Source organism: Leptonychotes weddellii, chromosome X (genome assembly GCF_054177405.1).
Source record: "Leptonychotes weddellii isolate Sample4059 chromosome X, ASM5417740v2, whole genome shotgun sequence".
Taxonomy (NCBI): Eukaryota; Metazoa; Chordata; class Mammalia; order Carnivora; family Phocidae; genus Leptonychotes; species Leptonychotes weddellii.
The window spans coordinates 57,274,200-57,299,846 of NC_138385.1; the positions used below are offsets into that span (position 1 = coordinate 57,274,200).

At 51.2% G+C, this 25,647-nt stretch overlaps 2 protein-coding genes across 4 annotated transcripts in view; one reads left to right on the forward strand and one right to left on the reverse strand.

Annotated features, from left to right (window-relative positions):
* LOC102741650 (NHS-like protein 2) overlaps positions 1-25,647 on the reverse strand; it is a 71,522-nt gene that overhangs the window by 18,085 nt on the left and 27,790 nt on the right. The window contains exons 2-4 of one of the 3 annotated variants that reach the window (XM_081808670.1): positions 3,883-4,038; positions 473-600; positions 2-165 (exon numbers count right to left, since the gene is read on the reverse strand). The exons of the other annotated variants lie outside the window; for them this stretch is intronic. Coding sequence (XP_081664796.1) covers positions 2-165; positions 473-600; positions 3,883-4,038 — 448 coding nt within the window. The remainder of the gene's footprint in view (position 1; positions 166-472; positions 601-3,882; positions 4,039-25,647) is intronic. 3 annotated transcript variants of the gene reach the window in all.
* RTL5 (retrotransposon Gag like 5) lies at positions 4,188-8,996 on the forward strand. Its single transcript, XM_006740673.3, has 2 exons — positions 4,188-7,951; positions 8,404-8,996. The coding sequence occupies exon 1, from the start codon at positions 4,605-4,607 to the stop codon at positions 6,288-6,290; it is 1,686 nt and encodes a 561-aa protein (XP_006740736.1). The 5' UTR covers positions 4,188-4,604; the 3' UTR covers positions 6,291-7,951; positions 8,404-8,996.

A 25,647-nucleotide genomic window follows, 5' to 3' on the forward strand; every position in this document is an offset into this window, starting at 1 on the left:
CGTGGAGCAAGGCTGAAGCCACCGCTTCTCCTCTAGGATGGGCAGAGGGGAGGGGCTATTCCAGGCAGCTTGCTTGGCGGCTGTGGTAGACAGGCTCAGGGAGGCCTCGGGGGCCCTCACACCCTGGGTGGTAGTCTCATCCTCACTCGGCTGCCGTTTTGTAGGCTGTTGGGAAAGAAGGTGATGGAAAGGGTGTGCTCCCGACGGGATGAGCCGTGCCCACGGGATGGCTGTCTAGACAGGGTGGTCGGAGGCTTCGTCTGGTAGGCAGGAAAGTGTGGACGGGCTGCCAGGCCAGACACCTGCTGTGTGGGGCCCATCTCGGCAGGGCCTCAGGGTAGCTCTGCTGGCAAGCAGAGGTGAGCAGCAGCTTCCGGTGGGTAAGGTACGCAGCTCGAGGGCCGCTGTCAATGAGCACAGAGAGCTCTCTGCCCACGCTGGCTCTCACAGGTGGGAGGAAGAGGCAACTCACCATCAGCACAAACTCCAGACGCCTGCCAGCCTGGGGCCTTGGGCTAGGAGTGGGCTCAGGGGCCTCATCAGCAGAGCGGAAGGTCTGCCCCAGAAGTCTGGCCTCCGGGTACCGTTCCTCATATTCTTCTGAAAAACAGCACAGTGGATACACACTCTAGGGGCCACGGCCAAGCACCGGGCTGGGAGAGGACCGCAAGCTGGGGCTCCTGCTTTAGCTGCCAGGCCTGACTTGCCTCGTTTCTTTATGGTTTGGCCCAGCGTCCGAGCCTCTGGCTTCGGAAACGGAAAAATGCCTACTTCCCAGGACTGCGAGGGCCGAGGAGAAAAGAGAGTCGGTAGAGTCGAGTTGCGCTGGTTCGCGGACCAAGCCCGTGTCTTGCCGGCCCCCACCTTAGGGGCTCAACTTAGAGGAGAGCCTCAGGGTGCAGACACCTTTCTCTGAAGCCCTGCAGCTCCTCAGGTTTTCTGCAAGCCTACCAGGGAAAGGACCTGTGTGAAGCAGGAAGAAATTTGCACTGGGAAGTCCAATGTGGAGGGCTCCCCTGGATCTCAAGAACTCTCATCTGAGCCTCCGAGGGCCTGGTTCCCTGCACCTTAGTCCCACTGTGGGTTGTGTCAGGTCCAGGGGGGCTAAGGTGAGGGAGAGGGAAGGCAGAGGTAGTGGCAGAGAAGGAAGGAGAAGTGGAAGGGCATTGTCAGCGAATAGGAGGGATGCACAAGATTTGAATGGGCTTCACTGAAGTGATGAGTTCGATGAGTAGATGAGGAACAGGAGAGAGCAAAGGACCAACAGGGGTGGGGCTCTCTGCACACCTGAACAAAGACTTTAAGACTCATAGAGACTTGGGAGTCCGGGGGGCCTCAAAAGTTCTCTGGTCCAACACCCCCTTCTGGGCTCAGAGTTCCTCCTCAGCAGCCCTTCTAGATGCTTCTTCAGCCTCCACACAGACCTGCAGAGAAGGGGAGCTGCCGTCCTCCCAAGGCAGCTCATTCCATCCAAGGACAGTTGGGGCTGCCAGGTATGGCAGGAAAGCTCTTCCTTATCCTGAGGTGAAATCCGCCTCCCTCTAGATTTCCTCCACCCACCGGTCCTAAATCTGCCCATGGTGGCAACACAGAGCACACTGACTCCTTTTCTGCATGGCAGCTCCTCTCTTATCTGAACGTAAGGCTCATGGTGTCCCTTGGAATCTTGCTTCTCTAAGGTCACCACCACTGCCCTGGCAAGGGAGGCGAGGGTTTTGGCTGGAGTCCAGTTGGGTGGCCCAGCTACCATTTTCTACTCTCCATAAGAGTTAACCTTCGTTGGTATGGATAAACGAGAGCTGACAAGACTTCTTCCCACACTTAACGTTCACTCAACAAATGCCTACGGAGCACCTCTTGGGGATCCAGCTCTGTGCCGGCTGCTTCTGGAAACACAAGGGTACTAAGAGATGTGATTCTTTCTGTCGAGAAGTTCGGTCTGGTTAGGCGGACAAGTGATAAGCCCGGGACTAGTAGGTGAATGAGTAAATGAATGAACAAATGAAAGAAAAAGCCCTTCAGAACGATACAAGTCCTCTGGAGCTGGATGGCCCAAGGTGGCTCGCGGGAGTGCTCACGAAGGGAATGAGCAAAGTGTAGAACTAGTGTTAAAGGGTTTTGAATGAGGCAAGAAGAGGACTGTGAAGAAAGTGTACAGTTTGGAGGTTGGAAGACATTGAGGAAGGGCTTCTGGGCCTGGAAGAGAGGCCTCAGTGGGACAGCGAGTGCCTGGAGTAGGTACGGAGCTTGCGACTACCACTGAGATTTTATTTGTATTAATTACTTCATGGAGATATAACTTACCTACAGCAGGGTGTACAAACCTGCAGTGCACAGCTCAGTGAATTTTGACATATGCACGTCCCTTATAACCTCCGTCCAGATACTGTGACACCCCAGTTGTCTCTCTCATAGCACTGAGTTTTAATCTCTGCCACTTACATAGGCTAAATCCCTCTGGTCAAGGTGTCTGGTTTTTGTCTTGTGAGGGCCTATCAGCGACCGCACTGTTTTCTCCTTTGTGTTAACTTTAATATTGTGCCCAGCTAAGCCTGTGTTCCAAAGGACACGTACCGGGAGTTGACGGTGCATCTTATCGGGGTCTCTCCAGCTGCAAGATACTCTTGCTGAGCAGGTTACATACCATTTTTAATTCTCACAAAACTGTGCCGCGTGGGGAACTGGAATCTCACTTTATTTTTTTTTTTTTTTTATTTATTTGAGACAGAGAGAATGAGATACAGAGAGCATGAGAGGGAGGAGGGTCAGAGGGAGAAGCAGACTCCCTGCCGAGCAGGGAGCCCGACGCGGGACTCGATCCCGGGACTCCGGGATCATGACCTGAGCCGAAGGCAGTCGCTTAACCAACTGAGCCACCCAGGCGCCCTGGAATCTCACTTTAAAGATGACTGATTCATCTGAAGCTTTGGGTACTCTGCATAACATCCCACAGCTAGTTAGGTGAGGGGTGGGGATGAGATTCTAGCTCTGTCTGATTTCAGAGTCTGGGTTTTCTCACTCTGCCTGGTGCATGCACAGTCTGACTGCTCAGGCACCACGACTGGGCTGTGTGTCCGGGTCGTGTGGACCCAGCTTTGTGTACAGCGTGCTCATCTGTATACTCCAAAGACAATGGGCTGGGAATTGGGGATGAGGAGAGCTCTGGGTGCTGGGTACCGGGCTTCCTTTTTGTTTTTTGTTGTTTGTTTTTAAAGTAGGCTCCACGCCCACCATGAAGCCCAATGCAGGGACCGAACCCACAATCCTGAGATCAAGACCTGAGCTGAGATAGAGAGTTGGACGCTCAAGCTCAACCGACAGAGCCACTCAGGCGTCCCTGTCGGGCTTACTCTGATGAGGCAGGTGCTCCCCAGGAGACACACGGACAGGTTGTGGCAAGAGCAGAGTGGGTGAAGCCCGGAGGGGGAGACCCTGCAGATGCCTCCATTGTCCTTGGGTGTGAGGATTCCAAAGGCACGGGTGACGTGGCAAGAGAGGGTCTAAAAGGTCTGTGAGCCCACCCTGTGGGAGTCTCTCACCCAGCTCCCTTTATAAATGGCTTGACCATTGCCCTGCTTCTGCCTCCGTCCTCCCCCCCTCCCCCCCCCCCGCGGCCTCCTGAACTGAAAAATAAAGGGGCGGGGGTGGAAGGGAGGGGTGGCGAGTAAACAGCCAGGAGAAACGGAACCCTCTCGAATCCTTTAGTCTGGAAGGTAAAAAGATGGGAAACTGTGTGTTTTTTTGTTTTTCAGTGGGGTTTCAACCGTTCTCTCTCTCTCTTTTTTCTCTCGCTGGTCCCTGTCCTCTTTCTTCTGCGCCTCCCTCCAGCCGCTGCGCATCTCGCCTGTGGGCTCCGGCCGCAGCCCCCCTCCCTCTCAGTACCTTGCAACAGGCTCTGGAGATTGAGCTGCGCCTCTCGAAGCAGCTCCTCTACACTCGGGGGCCTGCCCGAGGAGAGGAACACGTTCACTGGCTGTCGCCATGACGACCTCGAGTGGGCAGTCGCTGTCGCGTTTTCCCGACCCGAGTTAGCTGCAGCTAGGGAAGGAGAGAGTCAGTGAGAGGCGCAGGCGTGGGGGGGGGGGGCGGTGCGCGGCGGCCAGTGGGCGCCCGCCGTTCCCTAAGACCCGCCCCGCCGGGGGTGGGGGGCGGCACGACGCTGCGCTTAAAAGGCGGGGACTCGCCAACCGCAAGATTTTTCCTCGACAGATCCTGCCGCAGCGCACTCCCTCCCGCTCCGCCAGCCTCCGCTCGCCCCGCCGCCGCCTGCCGCCCGCCGCCCGCCGCCCGCCGCCCGCGTCCTCGGCTCCCGGCGCCTCCCGGCTCCCGCCGCCGCCCGCCCGCCCTCTCCGATCCGATCCCCGGGACGAGGTAAAGCGCCCCGGGCCGAGCCGCTGGGCCCTCCGGCCGGAGCGCCCGCCCTCCGTGCTCGCCCCAGTGGGTGTGGCTCGGCCTCTCCCGCGCCCCGCCGCGGCGCTCCGCTCCCCTCCCCCCGCACGCGCCCCGCCGCCGCCGCATTTCAGCCTCCTCTCGCGGCCTCCAGCTCCCCACCCCCCTCCGCCTGCGCCCCCGCCCTCAGACCCGGGGCCCCTGAGCTAATCCTGATGTCCGAGGCCGCCGGAAATCTAAACAGCCTGCGCATGGCGAACGTGGCCCTGCGAGAAGAATTAAATGCCCTTCGCGGGGAGAATGCCAATCTGGGCCTTCAGCTCGGAAGAGCCCTAGCCGAGGTTAACTCCTTGCGGGGCAACGTGTCGAGCTACATCCGCTGGCCAGTGCCGGTGGTGCCCGTCCTTGCCGAGGAGAACTTTGAGTTCCCGCTCAGCGAGATCGACGCAGTTCCCGAGGGGGAGCTGCCTTTCTTGTGCTGGCCCCCCCCTCGCGCGGAGCCCGAGTACGCCTCGGACGAACTGTTGATTAGCGTGATCCAGGACTGCGGTACCTCCGACGCGCCCGTCGACCCTCCCCCGCTGGCCATCCCGCCCCCGCCGGCGCTGCCCCCGCCCCCAGCCAAGGAGCTGCCCGCGCAGCCTCCTCTGCCGCCGCTGGAGCGGCCCGAGTTAGAGCCCTTCTCGGGCGACCCGGTCTACCTGGCCGAATTCCTGATGAAGCTAGAGACCTTCATAGCTGACCACGAGGATCATTTCCCCGGGGGCGCCGAGCGGGTGGCCTTTCTGATCTCCTTTTTCGCGGGCCAAGCCAAGAACTGGGCCATCTCGGTCACCCGGGAAGGAAGCCCCCTGCGTGCCAACTTCCCACGCTTCCTGGATGAGATCCGCAAGGAATTCTGCGGCCCCATCCCCCCGAGCGTGGCTAAAAAGGCCATCCGCAAGCTCAGGCAGGGCCACTGTACCCTAGGCAGCTATGCAGATGCTTTTCAGTTCCTGGCCCAGTTCTTGTCTTGGGATGACTGCCGCCTTCAAAACCAGTTCCTTAAAGGCCTGTCAGAATTCTTCCGCAAGGAGCTCTTATGGTCCACTGAAATGGCCGACCTGGATGAGCTGATTCTCGAGTGTGTGGAGATAGAGAGGAAAGTGCGCGTGCCCAAGCCGATCCCGCTCCCGGGGGTCCGCAACATCTTCTTCCCTTTCGCTGCGGACCCTAACGAAGACAGTGATGAGGAAGATTTCCACAGTGACGAAGATGAAGAGACACGCAGGCGCAGGCTTTACGACAGGGAGCAGCGGAGGCGCGTGAGAGCTCTACAGGAGGAGGCGAGGGAGGAGGAGGAGAAGAGGAAGAAGCAGGAAGAGATGCGGAAGAAGCAGCTGGAGGAGATGAAGAAGAAACTGGAAGAGAAGGAAGAGGAGGACGAGGACGAGGAGGTGGACGTGGACGAGGAGGTGGACGTGGAGACAGTCAAGGATGAAGAGAACAAGGGTGAATTTGTGTGCCCCGTCCCGCAGCCAGATCCCGACGCCGACCAGGAGGGGGACCAGGAGCCGGAACCAGAGTCAGAGGATGAGACCCAAGACGATGACCTGGACGAGATGATGGAGATGGAGCCGACCGTTGCCCACGCGTCATCCCAGACCACTGGCTACTACCACGAGAATTTCCTAGATGCTTCGCCTCCCATAGTGCAGCCCAGCAGGAGGAGGAACCAGAATCGCGTCCCGCTCCTGGAGGGCCTTCCGGGCACTAATTCGCCCTTCTACAGTTCGCCCCCGCTGATTCGCCGCGCGGGTCGCCTGGGGCAACGCCAAATTCGAAGGCGGCCCCCCGTGCTGTTCCGCCTCACTCCGAGACAGGGGGGCCACCGGGCCGCCCGCGGCCGAATTCGCGTGTGAGAGCCGGGGCGAGCTCGCCGCGCAGAACACACCCTTCTACAGCGTCCCCTGCCCCTGCTATCGCTGCCACGCCTGCCCTATTTGCTGACCAGTACTTGAGGGAGTTCCAGACCTGTGGAGCCCGAAGAAGACCTACAGAACTCCAGAGCGTCTTGCACCCGTGACCAGAGAGTGACACGTGTCCAGGCAAGGCCACCCGAGAAAGAAGGGATCAGCAGTAGCTGTCCTCCTGGAGTGCGCTCTGCTCAGTCTTGCCACGAGCTAGAGAGCAGGTTTCTGGCCTGTTCCCATAAAAGAACTGGTCGCCCTCTTGTAATTTCCCCTCTGGTTGTTCCTAACCCTCACCTCTCCTGCGTTTAGTCACCCTGTGTTCTACGGTTTTATCCTCGGACTGGTTCACCAGGACTGCACCCAATGCCTCACTGATCTGCCCCCACGAGCGAAAGCACAGGCTACGCCGAACTCCTAAAGCCATTGAGGCCACTGACTCGATATAATCGACAGAGAGCAGGATGGTATCAAGAGATGTACGAGAAGCCGACATTTGCTTCAAGCCCCCCCCCCCAGCAGAAGGGCCCCGAAGAGAACCCCTGCATCCAGCCCAGTGAGTGTGTGCAAAGTCACATGTGAAACGGACAACACGGCTGAGATGGGCTCTTGACTGACCCAGCAAGCTGGCTCCTCCGGCCCACAGACCCCTGCATCAGGGCCCCTGGACCAGCTCGCCGAGCCCGGGACCCTCTCCTCTCACCACACTGCCTTCCCGGGCATCCCCAGCAGACAGAGCCCAAGGTTACAGGCTCTAACCCTTCTCTGGATGTTGCCTAAAGGGAGGAGGAGGGGGAGCGGAGGGGGAGTAAGAGGAGGGGGAGGAGGAGGAGGCAGCCGCAGCAACAACTCAGCTTGACATTGTAAGGAGTGACTCTTTCCTTAGGGACGGTGGTCTCCTTCCCCGGCCGGGCCTTGGACTGCAGCCCCCAGCCAAAGGCCTTTGCAGGAGACTCGCCATCCTTGGGGTGCCAGAGGAGGCCCGACTGGCCTTTCTTTCCTGGACTGCCAAAGAGAGAGAAGGCCCGAGGCCTGCTCTTTAACTTTGACTTCAAGGATTCCTTGGTTCTGAGAGGAGAGAGGAAGGTTCTGTCTACAGCCTTGCAGCTGGGACGTCCTCATGTTTCTCACATGAGGGGCGGGGGGCAAGCCATGGCCCGGTGCTGGGCTTCGATTAGACACTGAGGCTTAAGAGGGTGACTGCCTCCTAATAACTCCGGGGACTTCTGGGTACGAACCCAGGGCCGCCCATAAAGAGTCCTGCTGCTTGTCTCGGGTCCAGAAAACACTGCTTCGGCAGTGAAAAACATACACTATGTCAGTCTGGCCCCAGAATGGCAGCCAGATCCGCTGCTGGCCCGAACTGCCCTCCACACTGAGCTTCCTGCACAGTGCCTGGCAGCTGGACAAGTGCAGCCAAAGTGTCTGTGGCTAGAGGGAAGAAAACATAGTAAATGATGCCTCTGTTCCTCACCGGAGTCTGACAGATAACCTCAGCCCAGCCTTAGGATTTTGAGCCTGGAGGCAAGCGGAAGGAGCTGAAGGAAGAGGAGTCACAGAGAAACCCAGTCCTCCGGCTGGTTTCTGGTGAGGTCTCTATTCGTCAGTGGGAGGTAAGAAGCCCCTTTTGTTTATAACACACTTCTCAGCCTGGGGAATCCGTGGAGCCGGGTTCCTAGAACCTGTTGCTACCTTTTAAAAAGGCTCCCCCCTTCTCCAAGGAGAAAAGTAATAGATAATCACAATGGAAAATTTGGAAAGTAGAGAAAACTGTTAAGGCCAAAACACCCCCAGACATCCAGAATCCGGCCACACAGACGCGTGTACTGTTAACACTTTGATGCCCTTCTAGCATGTTCTCCCTCTGTCTTTCCAAAGCTGAGATCATGCTGTAAGCTCTTGATCAGCAGGATTTAAAATGGCTGCCACCTAGGCAGTCATGCATACTGAGTAATTTATTTAAGCAGTCTCCTGATTTGTTGGACATTTCAGTTGCCTGATGTTCTCCATTCCCATCGGTACAGTGGTCAACAACCGCATAAAGAAAATTTTGTCTGTTTTTCAGCTATTTCCTCAGGAGAGAGTTCCAGAAGGGGAACGGCTCTCCTTCTAGGCTGTGGACCCTGTTTGCTGACGGTCGACACGCTGGCCCTGCTGCCCACGTCCCTGCCGGAGAAGTGCAAAGGACAGGTGCCTTGCACCCCGACCTGCAGGGACCCTTCAGCACAGGCCCTGCTGTTCCCGTGGTGCCTCTCACCCTGAGCCCTTGTAGCCTCAGCCGGGGAAAGAGCGGATGAGCAGTGAGCTGGTTTCTGGCCCTCTGGTGGCAGGGGGGGCTTGGGCTTCCCTTTGACCCTCTTCCCCCACCTTTCCCGGATCTTTAATATTTGTTGTGATGTAACAGCCACAAGAGCTGTAAGAAGAACTATGGGCTTTGGGTGCTCTCTTGGGTTGAAAGCGGGGTGGGGGGGTGGGGGGGGAAATGCATGCCAGGGGTATGAAGGCAGCCCAAGGATTCCCAGAGACTCGGGAGGAAACCCGTTTGAAACAAATGTGTTATTGTTATCGTGTTATTGTTGCATCACTGTGTTGTGAAGATAAGAAATCGTTCTGTATGCTAAAGCTTTCTCCTCAATAAAAATATAAAGGGTGTGTAAAGACTGCGTCTCTCTGGGTTATTGAGCAAACATAGATGAGCACTCCCTAGGCATCAGAGATCATTTCCCAGGCACCTTGCCTGAATCAACCCTAGCCTGAAGCCTTGCAATCCTTAGATGAGGAAACTGAGGCCCAGCAAGGCCCAAGGGACCTACCTAGAGTCCTACGCACTTGGGGATGGCAGTTGTTGGGAGGGAGGGAGGTAAAAAGACTAGTTATCTTGAAAAACAGCATTAGTTCTCCGCATCCTGGGATATGAAAGTACGAGTGGCCCAGTCCTATCATCCTATAATGGCACCTCTCCTGGCCCCCAACACACTCGCGCGCGTGCGCGCGCGCACACAGAGGACATAGAAGGGAGGGGGGTGGTGAGGCGGGAGGGCCCTTCCACTTTGGGGCACTAGGTGGTGCTACCGGACACGACTGCGCTTGCTGCTGACGAATTTTAAATACACTTGCCCAGAGCAGTTCAGCAGAGATCCTCCCAGCAAGATTTCAGGGCTCCTCACAGACTCCGGGGTCAGAAGAAACAGAATCCCATTCTTGGATTTGCTAACGTTTTCCAGCTATGAACTGGAATTTCCCCCCCACCCCTGGGACAGTGGGTGGGAATGTTTATGGAGGTACCAGTGTTTTTGACATCGCCCAAGGTTTACAGGGGCAAAGTAGCTTTTCCACAGCTCCCCGGCTGCCCAGTAGTCCGCTCTCTCCGCCTCCACTCCCTTGGTCCTACTGCTTCCTGGATCTGCCTGTCCACCCTGTCCTGCCCACCCTCCCCCCGCCCCAGCTTACAGGAGCACAATGAGAGAGAAAGCCCGGTTTCAGAAGCACATCTGCTTTGCCCCTTTAAGAGGGAGGGAGGGAGGAAGAGAAAGGAAGGGGGGCGGGGAACCGGCATGTTTCTGACCATGTACCGGGCACTTTTGCCAGCAAATCTCATTTCATTCCCACAACAAGTCAATGCAGCAGATAATGTGTCTCCTTTGAGAGCTGACGGATCTGAATCTCAGCGATACTAGGTTCCATGGGGGGACTCGGGTCTTTGTGACCCCCAAAGCCATACCCTCTCACCTCTAATACACCATGCCCATCCCAAGGAAGCCCCTTGAGGAGCTCAAGTCTCAACCTGACTGGATTCTGGGTCTTTGCCAAAGCAGCCAGATCTACGCATCAGGGCCACTGTCTCTGGAGGCTCTGGGAGAACAGCCAGGGGGCAAGCTCCACCCGTCAGGGAAGGGCCTGCCGAGTTTAAGGGCCCGAGTTTAAGGTGACGAGTATGTGTGAGTGTGTGGCTGACTGCCCCTTCTCGGGGAGGGACGGGGCTGTGGCACCGTGGGCTGTCTCAGTGAGCCCCGGGGCTGCCCATTCTGCTTCGGGGCGGGGGGCAGGTAAGGTCTCTAGCACCCCCAGAATTTCTCATGCCATCACAGGTAGGGATAGGCGAGCCCAGATTGTGTCGTGGCCCATCAGAGCAGGTGGGGGAAAATAAGAGTGGGGTGAGCCTTGCCCCACACCCCCGCAGTCACAAGCCCTGTGAGTCTAGGGGAAAGAGCCCAGCATTCCAGTCCGGCCCTGCCACGGACTCCATCTGGAACCTGCATGAGTCCCATTCCTATTCAGGCCACAGCTTCCTCATCTGTCTAGTCACTGTGGGGTCCCTGGTGCCCAGCGCAAGGCTGGGTACACAGTAGGATCTCAAACCTACCTTGATACATAGCTTGAGTGAATAAATGGGCTGCTGGATTAAAACAAAACAAAACAAAAAAAACCACCCTGTTGCCAAGGGGTGGAGGAAGGCAGAGAACATCTTGCTGCCGGTGAAGCAGGCCCCACTGTTCCTTCCCATCATTCATTCTGTGAGGAACTGGCAGCTCAAGGTCACTCACTTGAGTTCGACTGTGAACTCCAGTGGTTTGACACCCAGAACTCTTAACCTCCACCCTCCACTCACACCCACACTGGTGGAATCAGAATCTCCAGGAATTTCTGTTTCTAAAAAGCTCCCTAGGCAGTGCTAATGCCTAGCCTCCTGCAGAAAAGAGCCTTGGGGACAACTATCCCTGGCGACATTTAATGGCCAGTTTGGTTTTGAGCCTTCCCTTAGAGCTCCCCGGAGCAGAAACCAGCCTGGAGATCCCGTACTAGCCCATAGTAAGTGATCAAGAAATATTTGTGCAACAGTCCCCCAGCATGTGCCGTGGTCTGGTGTGAGCTCGCCCCTCCTGGACACCTGCTCAGATTGCATTTTTTTAAAAAGATTTTATTTATTTGAGAGAGAGAGAGAGAGCACAAGCAAGAGGAGCGGTGGGCAGAGGGAGGAGAAGCAGGCTCCCCGCTGAGCAGGAAGCCTGCTGCAGGACTGGATCCCAGGACCCCGGGATCATGACCTGAGCCAAAGGGAGGCAACTCAACCCATTGAGCCACCCAGGTGCCCTCAGATTGCACCTTTTGAAAGAGATGTGCCATAGGATGGATGCAGAATTCCGGCCCTGAGAAACCAGATCACTGGAGCCTAAGCCTTTAAACTTGACCACCAGAACTGACTCCTGTGGAGCCTTGGCCTCTCCCCAGGGATAAGGACAGGCATTAAGGAGGCAAGAGATTACCCCCTAAATGGGGCTGGGAGGATCCACTTCTGGCTAGCACTTCCTGCATCCTGACCAGACGAGAGAAAGCTCCGCAGGCCACTTCTCCCCAGGGACTCAATAGACACAGAAACACAAAGCTCAGGGCTCTTAGTTGCCACGGTAACGGTGGGACCTACTTGGAAGAAAACAATCTCTTGAAAAGCTCAGGAGGGTGGATATTTCCTCTGACAGAGGGCGGGCTCTGACCTGCTCCTTACATCCCCTCTCCCCTTCCTGCCTGCCACCCAAAGGGGTGCAACGGGGAACCCTCACCTCAGCAACTCCCCTGGGAGAGGGGTGCCAGAAAGTAGGGCCCTGGCTTTTTATTTTGCTCTTGCTGTGGGCTGTTAATAGGAGAAAGAGGCTCAAGGGGAAGGTGTTAGAGTGTGAATTCATGGCAATTGTCCTCTGGCCTAAGGAAGACCTGCTTCATGAGACCCCCAACCCCCACACAAACCATACTTGAAGAGGGCAAGTGCCCCGCCGCAATTGCCATCCTACCTCTTCCTCACCACTTAACCATGGACACAAGAACCACAGAGAATGTCCAGAAGTTCCGGACTTCTCCCCCACAGTGCCGCCTTTCGTCATCTCTCACCGGAACTACTGAGGTAGCCTCCCTGCCGGGTCTGACCAGCTTCTAGTAGTCTCTACCCCTTCTAATCAATCCACCTTCCCATACGCTTGAGGGGTGGGTGGGCATGGTCCTTTGAACACACAAATCTGGTCCTGTTGCTCCTATTCAAAAACTTTTCAAGGGCTCTCCTTCCTCTACTGGAAGACTTGGGGATCTGATTCTGGCATTCTTCACTGTCTGGTCATAAACTACGTATGCCATCTCATCCGTCCACGCCATCATTCTTCCCTCTTCCATTCAGTCCAAACCCCAGACAGCCTGAATTACACTCCCTTCTTTCCTTGCGTACCAGGTCCTTTCATGCCTCTGGGCCTTTGCACACCCTATACTCGCTGCTTTAAGAATTCATCAGCATTCCTGGCCCCACTCCAACTGGCAATCTTCTCAGCTCAAAGCTCACTTCCTCCACAAAGCTGCCTTCGCTTCCCAGACGAATTCTTGCCCTTCTGAGCCCTCCCTTGCTTCCCTGCTCCCAACCCCTCTGTGAAGCCCGAGTTCCACCTGGGAGTGGAGGCTGGTTCAGGATTCCAAATGAATTTGTTGCTGCGAGGCTGCTTGCTGTTTAGTGTGAGAACATGCGCTTGTCCCCCTTTGCAAGTGAGGGCTGCACCGCAGTAGGCTTTGGAAGGAGTACTGGCCTCCTAAGGTCTGGCTGAGGGCTGATGGCGGGCAAGCACTGTGTTCCCACACAGCCCAATCAAGCTGGAGGTGTGGACGGTTGGAATGAGTTGGGTAAGAAAGAGAAAGGAAGAGTTTGCAGAGCTGATTGTTCATTCCCAACCCACCACCTGTCAGTGGCCTCCATCTCTTTGGAGGACCATCACTCCCTCTCAGCGGTGTGGTAGAGAGGAACCTCCATGGGGCTTGAGAATCCCACAGACCTGGCTTTGAACCCTGGCTCTGCCACTTCCTTGTTGGATACCCTTAGGTTGGTTACTTCACTTCTCTAAGCCCCATTTCAATTTCTAAAAGTAGGGACGCCTGGGTGGCTCAGTCTGGTAAGCGTCTGCCTTGGGCTCAGGTCACGATCCCAGAGTCCTGGGATTGAGCCCCGCATCGGGCTCCCTGCTCAGTGGGGGGCCTGCATCTCGCTCTCCCTCTGCCGCTCCCCCTGCCTGTGCTCTCCTGCTCTCTCTGTCAAATAAATAAATAAAATCTTTTAAAAAAATAGTATACATTGGCAAAATAATTGATACGAACCAACAGCAATAAAAATAGCTAATACTTATTAGCACTTACTATTTCTTGGGCGCTAAGTGCTTTACATTTATTAACTCACTGAATGATTACAACAACCATATAAAGTAGGTAGCATTCTTAGTCCCCATTTTGCGGGTTAAGAAATGGCATGGATATGGGGGCGCCTGGGTGGCTCAGTCGGTTAAGCGTCTGCCTTCAGCCCGGGTCATCATCCCAGGGGCCTGGGATCGAGCCTGAGTCAGGCTCCCTGCTCAGCGGGGAGTCTGCTTGTCCTTCTGCCTCTGCCCCTTCCCCCCCACCCTCCCCCCGCTCGTGCGTGTGCTCTGTCTCTCAAATAAAAAAAATAAAATCTTTAAAAAGAAAAGAAATGGCATGGATAGTTTAACTTGCTCAATGTCATGGCACTAGCCTGCAAGTGCTTTGAACCCTCCAGTAATACAAGGAAAATTCTGTGGATCAGAAATGGGGCCAGTGGAGCAGGAAAGCACCAAGATCCAGAGCCGGGGTCTTAATCTCTTTTTGGTCAAAGATCCCTCTCAGCAGTTTGGCAAAGCCACTTCTCAGAATAATGTGTTCGGGTGCATAAAATAAAATACATGGAATTACAAAGGAAAGCACTCCTATTGAGACAGTTCTAAAACATCTTTAAGAAATTGTGGGTAGTTGTAGCACTACTTTAATAATGCACCAAATCGCCAGAGTTAGCAGCACATCTAGAGGTAGGAGTCTCGAAGCGATGATGAGCATAAGTAACTTTTTGTGAGATACGACTGTAATGTGATATGAAAATGTTTGTGATTTCTATTGGGGCTAAAGTAACAGATACTGCTAATACTATTATGGCTTGCTGCCAACACTCCGAATTTGGGGAAATGCTAAGTTTCTGTTAGAGCTCAGTGGGGAAAAAAAAAAGAACAAAGAGTTTTCCCATCCAAGTTCACCGATCCCCCTAAATTCTCTCCACAGGGCCCTTTGAGGTGCACAGAGCTCAAGTGAAGGAGCCCAGCCCTGGGGTGTGAGAGAAAAGACAATGGCTGGTACTGTCAGCTGTGAGGAGAAGCTGGGGGCTGGCAGAAAGACAAGTGTGTGGTTTCTCTTTCAAGAACTGTTTACAGAAATCATGAAGTCTGGCAGCTCCGTCTTCCTCTTGGTCCTGAGTCAGCAGCCCAGGGTGGGGCCGAGGCTGCCACACTGGGTTTGAGTTTTAAGCTCACCACACACCCATCCCTAAGAGTTGATTTGTTGCCGCTTCCTCACCAATGAAATCTTGGTGGGTTTCGCTCCATTTTACAATTTGGACCTGCCCGCACGCACAGATATCTCATTAGTCTGGAAATAATCTTGCAGTGGACATTTTGTTGGCTCCAAGACAGTTTCTGAGCTCATGGATTCTTCTACCCTAGCATCCCAGCCAGGCTTTGAGGCTCACAGAGAGAAGGGGAGAGATTGCTAACTGTGCCACGAATCCCAGAACAACGGTCAGAATCGACACTTTCCCAGAATACCAAATGCTTTTTTCCCCCGAATTCCTGACTTTGCCACCTGTCAGCCAAGTCCTTGCCAACCAGGGCGGCACAGTCCTGGGCGCTGTGGCCAAGGAGACAAATGGTCAAAACAGCAGTAGGCCTCTGCTTTTCTAACTTGCTTCTATTCCCATTTAAGACTCAGCGAGAGCACTGTTCATAAGAAACAGGCCCCAAGCCTACTCACAATGCCTTGCTTGCTGGTCTGCTGCCTTCTTCTCTTCCTTGGGCCCTGATACTTACTCAGAAATGAGCAATACTTGGCCAATGGTCCTGTGCTAAAAAGGCTGCAGCTCATTTCCCAAAGTGAGAGGGTAAAATTGTGATAGCCTTATGAACTACAGCCACTGGCTAATAAAGAAGCTGGTTCAGAATGAATCTACCTCAAAAGAAAAAAAAAAAAAAAAGAATGAATCTACCTCAGTTATTCAAGGGAACAGAACAGTATACTTTGGGGGCAGGGGGCAGGCTGAGAGCTCCATATGCTGGAATGTGAAGAAGACTTAAATTTACTATAAAAGAAATATGTGTATGTTCTTAGGTTGGTCAAGGCTCCCAAACATAGGCAGAAGGAGACTGAGGACCAAATGAAGATACAAAAGATCTTTGGTTAGCCAGATTGACTAAGAATAAGGGAGAGAAGACCTCAATTACTAAAATCAGAAATGAGAGAGGGGACATTACAATCAAACTGGAAATCTAAAGGATTATAAAGAGTAACTATGAATAATTGTATGACAAATTATATAACTTAGATGAAATGCATACATTTCTAGAAAGACAACAACTATTGAAAATGACTGAAGAATAAATAGAAACTCCAAATAAACCTCTAGTAAGTAAAGAGATTGAATTAGTAGTCAAAGCTACCTACAAAGGGCGCCTGGGTGGCTCAGTCGGTTAAGCGGCTGCCTTTGGCTCAGGTCATGATCCCAGGGTCCTGGGATTGAGTCCCACATCAAGCTCCCTGCTCAGTGGGGAGTCTGCTTCTCCCTCTGCTCTTCCCCCCTGCTCGTGATCTCTCTCTCACTCTCTCTCTCTCTCTCTCAAATAAAATCTTAAAAAAAAAAAACCTACCCACAAAGAGGGGCACCTGGGTAGCTCAGTTGGTTAAGCCTCTGACTCTTGATTTCGGCTCAGGTCACGATCCCAGGGTCATGAGATCACGGCTTGTGTAGGGCTCCATGCTCAGCGTGGAGTCTGCTTGGGATCTCTCTCTTTCTCTCCCTCTGCTCCTCCCCCTGCTCTCTCTCTCTCTCTCACTCTCTCTCAATAAATAAATAAAATCTAAGAAAAAAAAAATACCCACAAAGAAAAGTCCAGATACATATGGCTTCTGTGGTGAATTTTACCAAACATTGAAAGAAGAATTAACATCAATTCTTCACAAACTCATTCATAGCATAATACTTCTCAACTCATAATATGAGGCCAATATTACCCTGATACCCAAACTAGACAAAAACTTCACAGGAAATTAAAAGTACAGACCAATATCTCTTATAAATAACAGGCACAGAATTCTTCAACAAAACACTAGCAAACCAAATCCAGCAATATATAAAGAGGATCATACACCATGGCCAATACGTAAACTTGTAACATCTGAAAATCAATTGATGAAATACAGCAATCAGTACAATAAAAAAACAGAAACATAATTACCTCAACAGACAGAGAAAAGGGATTTGACAAAATCCAACGCCCTTTCATGATAAAAACGAAAAAACAAAAACACTCAACAAATTAGTAATAGAAAGGAACCTCCTCAAGCTGACAAAAAGCATCTACGAAAAGCCCACAGTAGCATCACTATGGTGAAACACTAGAAGCTCTTCCCCTCTAAGATCAGAAACAAGATAAGGGTGTCCATTCTCACCACTTCTATGCAACATTGTACCGGAGGTTATGGCCAGAGCAATTTGATAAGAGAAAGAATTAAAAGGCATTGGGAAGATTGGAAAGGAAGAAGTAAACTGTATGTGCAGATGACATGATCTTGCATATAGAAATCCTAAAGAATCTGCTGAAAGACTATTAGAATTAATAACTGAGTTCAACAAGTTTACAGGATATGAAGTCAATATAAATTTTTTTACGATTTTATTTATTTATTTGAGAGAGAGAGAGAGAGCAGGGGGGCAGGGGCAGAGGGAGAGGGAGAGAGAGAGTCACAAGCAGTCTCCGTGCTGAGTGTGGAGCCCAATGCGGGCCTTGATCTCACCACCATGAGATAACAACCTGAGCCAAAGCAAAGAGTCAGACACTTATATGGCTGTGTCACCCAGGCACCCCACAATATAAAAAATTTTATTGCTATACACCTGCAATGAACAATCTGAAATAAATTAAGAAAATACTTTATAATAGCAGCAAAAGAATAAAACACTTAGAATAAATTAGAAGTGGTACAAGACTCGTATACTGAAAACTTACAAAACATGTTGAAAGACATTAAAGAAGATCGAAACAAATGGAAAGACATCCCATGTTCATGGGTGGAAATATTTAATACTGTTAAGTTGGCAATACTCCCCCAAATGATCTACAGAGTCAATGCAATCACTGTCAGAAGCCCAGCTAGATGCTTTGTAGAAATAGACAAGTCGATACCAAAATATATATGAAATTCAAGGGGCCCAGAAGGGCCAAAACAATCTTGAAAAAGAACAAAGTTGGAGGACCCCCACACTTCCTGATTTCAAAACTTTATACAAAGCTACAGCCATCCAACTAGTGTGCTAATAGCATAAGGATAGACATATAGATCGATGAAACACAACTGAGAATCCAGAAATAAACTTACACATCTGTGGCCAGTTGGTTTTTGATAAGGACGTCAAGTCCATGCAATGAAGAAAGAATAGTCTTTTCAACAAGTGCTACTGGGACAACTGGATTTCCCGCCACAAGAGAATGAAGTTGAAATTTATTCTCACACTCGTACAACATTAAACTCAAAATGGATCAAAGACTTACATGTGACAGCTAACATTCTAAAACTTAGAAGGAAATACAGACGTAAATCTTAGAGACCCCGGATTAGGCAATGATTTCTTCGATATGACACTAATAGTACAAGCAACAGAAGAAAATAATAGATAAATTGCAGCCCATCAAAATGTAAAAGTCTTCTGTTACAAACAATGCCATGAAAAGCGTGAAAGGACACCCTACAGAATGACAGGAAGTATTCGCAAATCACATGTGTGACAGACTTGTAGCTAGAGCTTATAAACACGGCTTACAAAGAGATAATAAAAAGACACAAAGAACCCAATTCAAAAACGGGCAAGGGATCTGAATAAATGTTTCTCCAAAGAAGATATACAAATGGCCCCTGAACACATAAAAAGATGATCAACATCGGTAGTCATTCAGAAAATGCAAATAAGAAGCACAACGAGGGCACCTGGGTGGCTCAGTCGTTAAGCGTCTGCCTTCGGCTCAGGTCATGATCCCAGGGTCCTGGGATCGAGCCCCGCATCGGGCTCCCTGCTCTGTGGGGAGCCTACTTCTCCCTCTCCCACTCCCCCTGCTTGTGTTCCCTCTCTCGCTGTGTGTCTCTCTGTCAAATAAATAAATAAAATCTTTAAAAAATAAAATAAAAGAAGAAAATGGGGCTTAGAGCCACACACACACAGATGGAGCTTCAGGCTTACCACACGCTCACCCCAATAACCTGACCTCGATTGTGATCTTGAAGTCAGCTATCCTAGACCTATGGCAGGATTTTACAGCCCAATCGGGAGTCTTCTGATACCTAGAGATATGTAGGTGGCAAGATGGAGATACAGACCCTGCTGGCAAGCTGTACTCAACTCCTTCACAGACAGAGATCCAGTTGAAGTTCTCATCGAATGTTGAGACTTCTCCACAGCAGTCAGCAAGGTCTCACAGCTTCCAGGACCATGCTGGTTCTCAGCTGGCCTCTTTCTCCCTTCCTGAGGAGGAGTCCACTGCCCAGTCCTCATGCCCAACTCCTAGTGTCCTCCCTGGGGCCAACTATCCTTGGTACTGTTTCTTTTTAAAAGATATTTATTTATTTATTTATTTATTTGAGAGAGAGAGCAAGAGCACGCACGAGCAGGGGGAGGAGCAGAGGGAGAGGGAGAAGCAGCCTCCCCGCTGAGCAAGAGCCTTACATGGGGCTCGATCCCAGGACCTCGAAATCACGACCCAAGCCAAGGGCAGATGCTTAACCGACTGAGCCACCTAGGTGCCCCAATCCTTGGTACTGCTATTGAGGTTCCTCAGTTGGACCAGACTCTGGCTCACATCTCTTCCCTTCTAACCCTGAGGGACCTTGTGCTTTGCTCCGATGTGACCTGATGAGCCCAGACCTGCCCTCTTGTACCTGGGTGGAGATGGGGACCCGGGTATGGCAGTCCTGTAGCTTGCATCCTCTAGGGGAGTGTTTAACTTCAATTCTGCTCATTGGGTATCTATGACCCAATACATATTTCTTGTCCAATTGAATGTTTTTTAATGTATGTGTTTAATATGAATGTACCAAATATTTTGATTCCAAAGATATCTCCTAGTGAGCCACATTTCAAAGGCTGGTGATTAGAGAAAGAAATCACCCATAATTTTACTTTGTCCATATACATACATATTTTTAGATAAGAACAATTGCAGGAAAGATACAATTTTGTACCGTAGTTCTTTTTTTACTTATAAAATCATAGGAACTTTATGATCCAGTATTTTACTTAGACTCACTGTCTTGCTAAGGGAGCACACAGAAGTCCTAGGCTCCATTATTTCCAATAATAACAGTTGTTAACATATTTATATATATATATATATATATATATATATAAAACATATGTTATATATAACATATGTTATATATATATGTTAACATTTATATATATATATAACATTTATATATATATGTTGTTAACATTTATATATATATATATACACCTGCCTATAACCTTGCCCTTACCATGTCCTGGACATTGCTCTTGGACATTTTGCAGAGTGAAACCTTACAACCACCCTATGAGGCAGGTCCCATTATTTCCGTCATCTAACATACGAGCGAGCAACTGAGACACAGAGAGGTTAGATGCTTCGTCCAAAGTCATGCAGCTAGTAACCCAGGTGGCCTGGTACCAGAGTCTGTGCTCATGACTCCTCCACAGTAGGTCTGAAACTTCAGTGAGCCTCAGGATTCTCCGGAGGGCTTGTCCCAACACAGATTGCTGGGCCCCGCTCCTGGAGTTCCTTTCTAATCAAGTAGATCTAGGATAGAGGCCCAGAGTCGGCATTTCTCACAAATTCCCCAGCACTACCACCCCGCTGCTGCTGGTTCGGACGATCACGTCTGTGAACTGCTGCCCCACGTGGCACCGCCTCCCAGTTGGAAATCCCTGGAGCCCCCCAGCCCAGTCCTTGGAGGGGCCAGGAAGGGCGAGTCGCTTGCCATGTGCCTCCTCTTCTCCTTGCCTCACCCTTACCTCTGCACTGGCCAGGCATCCACCGAGGAGCACCACGTCACAAGAGGGTTGCTTGAAAAAGAGGGCCCCGTTCCTGCCAATCTCAGACTCGAATGCCTATGCTGTCACTTGCCTGGTACCTGCAGCCAGCGGATCTCACGGGTTAATCAGATTAACTAGGCCTGATGTCCCCCAGCCTCCCCAGTCCCCCAAACCGGGGAGCCTCAGGCCTGTCCTCCGTGCGAGAAAGTTCTGCTCCCCTCCAAAGAGAGCAGCTTTCCAGGAGAGCCAGGGCCCTTTTGTGAGGAACCTACTAAGTCCAATTCCACTCTGTGGTTTGCAGCACTGAGAGTTGGGTCCTCTGAAGACTGATGGGTGGGCGTGGGGACCAAACTGGTCCAGCGCTAACAGGGAGGAAGACATTGGTCCATTTGACCACAGAACAGACCACTTGGAAGTCCGGGCAGCTGTGTCACCAGGGGAAGGGGACCTAGGGTTGGACGGAGCTGGCTCTGAGACTCTGGCTCATCTCGACCCAGGTCTATCTCCTCTCTGAATCTGGGTTTCCTTATTGATAAAATGGGGCCGATAATACGTCCGCCCTCTCGGCATTCCAGAACAATGAAAGGATCCTAGTAGACAAAGCCCAGAGCAATGTTTTGGATCCTAGGAAACATCTAAACGAGAGGCCGGCCCATCTATGAGCCTCAAAGGTCACTGCTGAAGGAGACAGATCAGGAATGGAGATTGGCGCTCGGAATGATGGAGGGAGCCGGGCCTCTGAGTGCAGAAATGTTTTCCTCTTTGAAAAATCCCCCTAATATCTGCCTATAACCTTGTCCTTCACGGAGGTCACCTCTTCCAGGCAGTTCTCTGTGAGGTGCCACCCGGATCCTACCTCAGAGACAGACAACTTACTCTGCTGAGGGTTGGTGCAGCTGCCTTAAGGTGGCGTCGTGCTGTCAGCCCTCTTTGGGGATTGCCTTGCCCAGTGTCACACCTCCTTCCTGGGGTGGCTCCTTCATCCCAACCAAGGACACCTCTGACGGGCTGTCCCAGCACCAGAGACTCCCGCTCAGACTGACTGAAGCCTCGGTCAGGATTGCGGTACAATGTAATGCATCCCCCCGTACGATCCTGCTTCCTTACCCACTTTCCGCAGCTAGTGATCCCAAGAGCCTCCCTACTAACTTCCCTGCGTACTAATCTCCATCTCAGAGTCCCCTTTCTGGGACATCCAACCTCCCTTGGCAGAGAGGGCGCTCTGCGGTGTGGAAGGTGCATTGATGCATCTTCCCATCAGCTCTGGCGGAGATGTGGTGGGCTGCTACCTTTCCCGTCCCTTTTCTTGCTGATGGCTTCCAGGCAACCTCTCTCTTTAAAAAAAAAAAAAAAAAAAAAAGTCGGGGCGCCTGGGGGGCTCAGTCGGTTAAGCGTCTGCCTTCGGCTCGGGTCATGATCCCGGGGTCCTGGGATCGAGTCCCACGTTGGGCTCCTTGCTCAGTGGGGAGTCTGCTTCTCTCTCTCTCGGCCCCTCCCCCCGCTCATGCTCTCTCTTTCTCTCTCTCTGACAAAGAAATAAATAAAATCTTTTTAAAAAGGTCAACTTTAATTTCTTTCTCATAGGCTTCTTTTTCTTATTACAAAAGCAAAATAAGCTTATCACGGTGAAAAATCAGAACATACAAACTAAAAGAGGAAAACAACGTATAATCCTACATATCAGAGACAAGCACTGCTGCTACCTTGGATATATCTTTCCAGAAACTCTCCTATGCCAAATTAATATGGGGTCATACTGTAATACCGCTTTGTGGTTTGCTTAAACTCTCACTCCCACAATAAATAGTTTCTGTCAGTCATGTTAAGTTACTCTCCGAGAATGGGGAAGTGAACACTCAGAAACCTGTGGGCAGCCAAGGACCCTAGTCCAATCCCTTCAGATAATGGATATGTGGAAACTGAGGCCCAGAAAGAGAGACCTTCTTCTCAGGTCCCTCCTTCCCAGCCACCCAAGGCCATCCAGATCACCTCCTGACCTGGCCCTGAGTTGCCCAACCAGGTTCAGACCAGGGGAATAACAGGAAATGGGATTTGCGTAAAAGAAATGCAAGAAAAGGAGTGCCTGGGTGGCTCAGTTGGTTAAGCATCCGACTCTTGGTTTCAGCTCAGGTCATGATCTCCGGGTCATGAGATCAGACCCCGTGTCGGGCTCAACGCTCAGCCCGGAGTCAGCTTCTCCCTCTGCCCCTCCCCCTGCTCATGCTCTTTCTCTCACATAAATAAAATCTTTAAAAAAAAAGAGAAAAAGACAATCCAATTAAAAAAAAAGGCAAAAGATCTGAATAGACATTACTCCAAAGAACATATGCAAATGGCCAATAAACACATAAAAAGATGCTCAACATCGCTAGTCACCGGGGAAATACAAACCCACACCACAAGGCAATCCCATGTCACACCCAACGAGGATGGCTAGAATCACATAATAACAAGTGTTGGTGAGGATGTGGAGTAATTGCAACTCTCATACACTGCTGGAGGGAAAGTAAAATGGTGCGGCCGCCGCGGGAAGCAGCCTGCATTTCCTCGAATGATGCAACGGAGAGTGACTACACGACTCAGCATTTCCACCTGTGGTTCGAGGGCGCCTGGGTGGCTCAGTCAGTTAAATGTCTGCCTTCGCCTCCGGTCACGATCCTGGAGACCCTGGATCGATTCCCGCATCGGGCTCCCTGCTCAGCAGGGAGTCTGCTTCTGCCTCTGACCCTCCCCCCTCTCGTGTTCTCTCTCTCATTCTCTCTCTCTCTCTCAGATAAATAAATAAAATCTTAAAAAAAAAATTCCACTTGTGGTTCTATACCCAAGAAAAGGGAAAACCTTTGTCTGAAGCTTGTGTATGAATGCTGATAGCAGTATTATGCATGACAGTCAAATTAGGGAGACGAGCTACGTGTCCATCAAGGGATGAATGAACGGGTCAACAAAAGGTGGTGTGCGCACACAATGGAATGTCATTTGGCAATGAAAAAAGAATGAAGCTCTGTTACATCTTGGAACATGGACGAACTTTCAACTCATTACACTAAGGGAAAGAAGCCAGTCAGAAAAGTGCACACATTATAGGATTCCACTGATATGACTTGTCCAGAATAGGCAAATCCACAGAGGTGGAAAGTAGATCAGTGGTTACCAGTGGCTGGGGTTGGGAGGATAATGCAAACGTTCTGGAATTAGATAGTGGTGATGGTTGCACATACCTGGGAATATACCAAGAACAACTGAATTGTAAGCTTTTAAATGGGTGAAGTGTATGGCACGTAAATTCTATCTCGATAAAGCTGTTATTTAACAAAAAGAATATCATATCCCATTGCTCCCCAGCGTATCCCCCCCATTGCTTCTCATCACACCAGACTAAAATGCAAAGTTCTTACCAAGATCTGGCCTCTGACCTCCTCTTAAAAACCCTTTACTGATTCCCTATTATATGTCAGGCATTAAGTAAGCCCTGTACATATATTATCTCTAATTCCTAGAAGAAACGTTCATCTTAAAAAGGACACTGAGAGGGGCGCCTGGGTGACTCAGTCAGCTAAGTGTCAGCTTTGGTTCAGGTCATGATCCTGGGGTCCTGGGATAGAGCCCCACGTTGAGCTCCCTGCTCGCAGGGATCCTGCTTCTCCTTCTCCTCCAGGCTCATGTTCTCTCTCGCTATCTCTCTTTCTCTCTCAAATAAATTGTAAAAATCTTAAAAAAAAAAAAAAGGAGATGAGAGGCTCTGTAAATTGTCCAGTCTGCACAGCTAGTAAACAATAGCCCTCCACTGAAATTTAGATCTCTCTGACAGTTAATTTCTCAGCCCAGCCTGCAGAAACGGATATGACTTCTTCATCGTGTATCCCCAGTGATTCCAGTGGGCAGTGGGACTGCTAATACTGGGCGGAATATAAACAGTGCTTGGAGTGCTAAGGCAGTCGACAGAGTCATACTGCAGTTTTCTGGGTGGTTCTTTTGGCCCCGGAAGGTGTGAGGGTTGAGAACCTCTGTGGTTCTTAATCCCAGCTCTGTCACTTCCCAGCTGTGGGACCATGGATGGGCATGTCACTACTTCTCTGAGAGCCTCTCGTTTTTTTAAATCTTCCATAAGATGGAAAAAATAGCATCTACCTTATGGCGTAGATTACACAGGAGTGGAGATGTTCCAGTGACAGCAAATTTTACTCCCTTACTCAGCAATGCACAAGACCTGGTATGTGTATGAAAGGGGGGGGCTTCCTCACTAAGTCTCCTGAGTGCAGATGGACTGGACCCCATTTGTGCCCTTTTTTTAAAAAAAATTTTTAAGATTTTATTTATTTTTCAGAGAGAGAGAGAGAGAGAGGGAGAGAGCACAAGCAGGGGGAGCGGCAGGCAGAGGGAGAGGGAGAAGCAGGCTCCGTGCTGAGCAAGGAGCCGGATGCAGGTCTCCATCCCAGGACCCCGGGATCATGACCTGAGCCGAAGGCAGCCGCTTAACCGATTAAGCCACCCAGGCGTCCCCCCATTTGTGCTCCTTGGTGAGCGCCGACCGGAGCATGCTGACGTGAGGGTGTACCCTGCTGGGTCCTGGGTTGGTGATCCTCCAGGCAGGCTCTGAAGGCTCTGTCTTCAGGTGGGTGAGGGGCTCTTTATTAGGCCCTTGTTATTCAGCGAGAGGCCTCAGCCTCTGCGGAAAGCTGCATGACACAAAGCAGCTAGCATCCAACAGGGTGGCAATAATCTCACAACAGTAGCCTCTTGGAGTCTAGATTAAAAAGAGGGCAAAGGCCTCCAGTGCTATTTATTTAATACTAACTGGCAATTTCAAAAGCAACAGATTTTGCTATGTATTAAGAAAAGCTCGGCACACAATGGGCTGGCTTAGCAGGATATAGCCTACTTTTTCCGGTAGGCCCAAGACACCGGGCTCCTTGAAGGCAAAAAGCAACTGGGGAGGATCCTCAAAAAATTAAAAATAGAACTGCCCTATGATCCAGCAATTCCACTTCTGGGAATATATCCAAAGGAAACAAAAACACTAACTCGAGAAGGCATCTGCACCTCCATGTTCATTGCAGTGTTACTTACGATAGCCGAGACATGGATAAGTGTCCCCCAGTGGACGGAGGGGCAAAGAAGCTGGGAGATGTATACCCGATGGAACGTGATTCGGCCGTAAGAAAAAATGAGGAAATC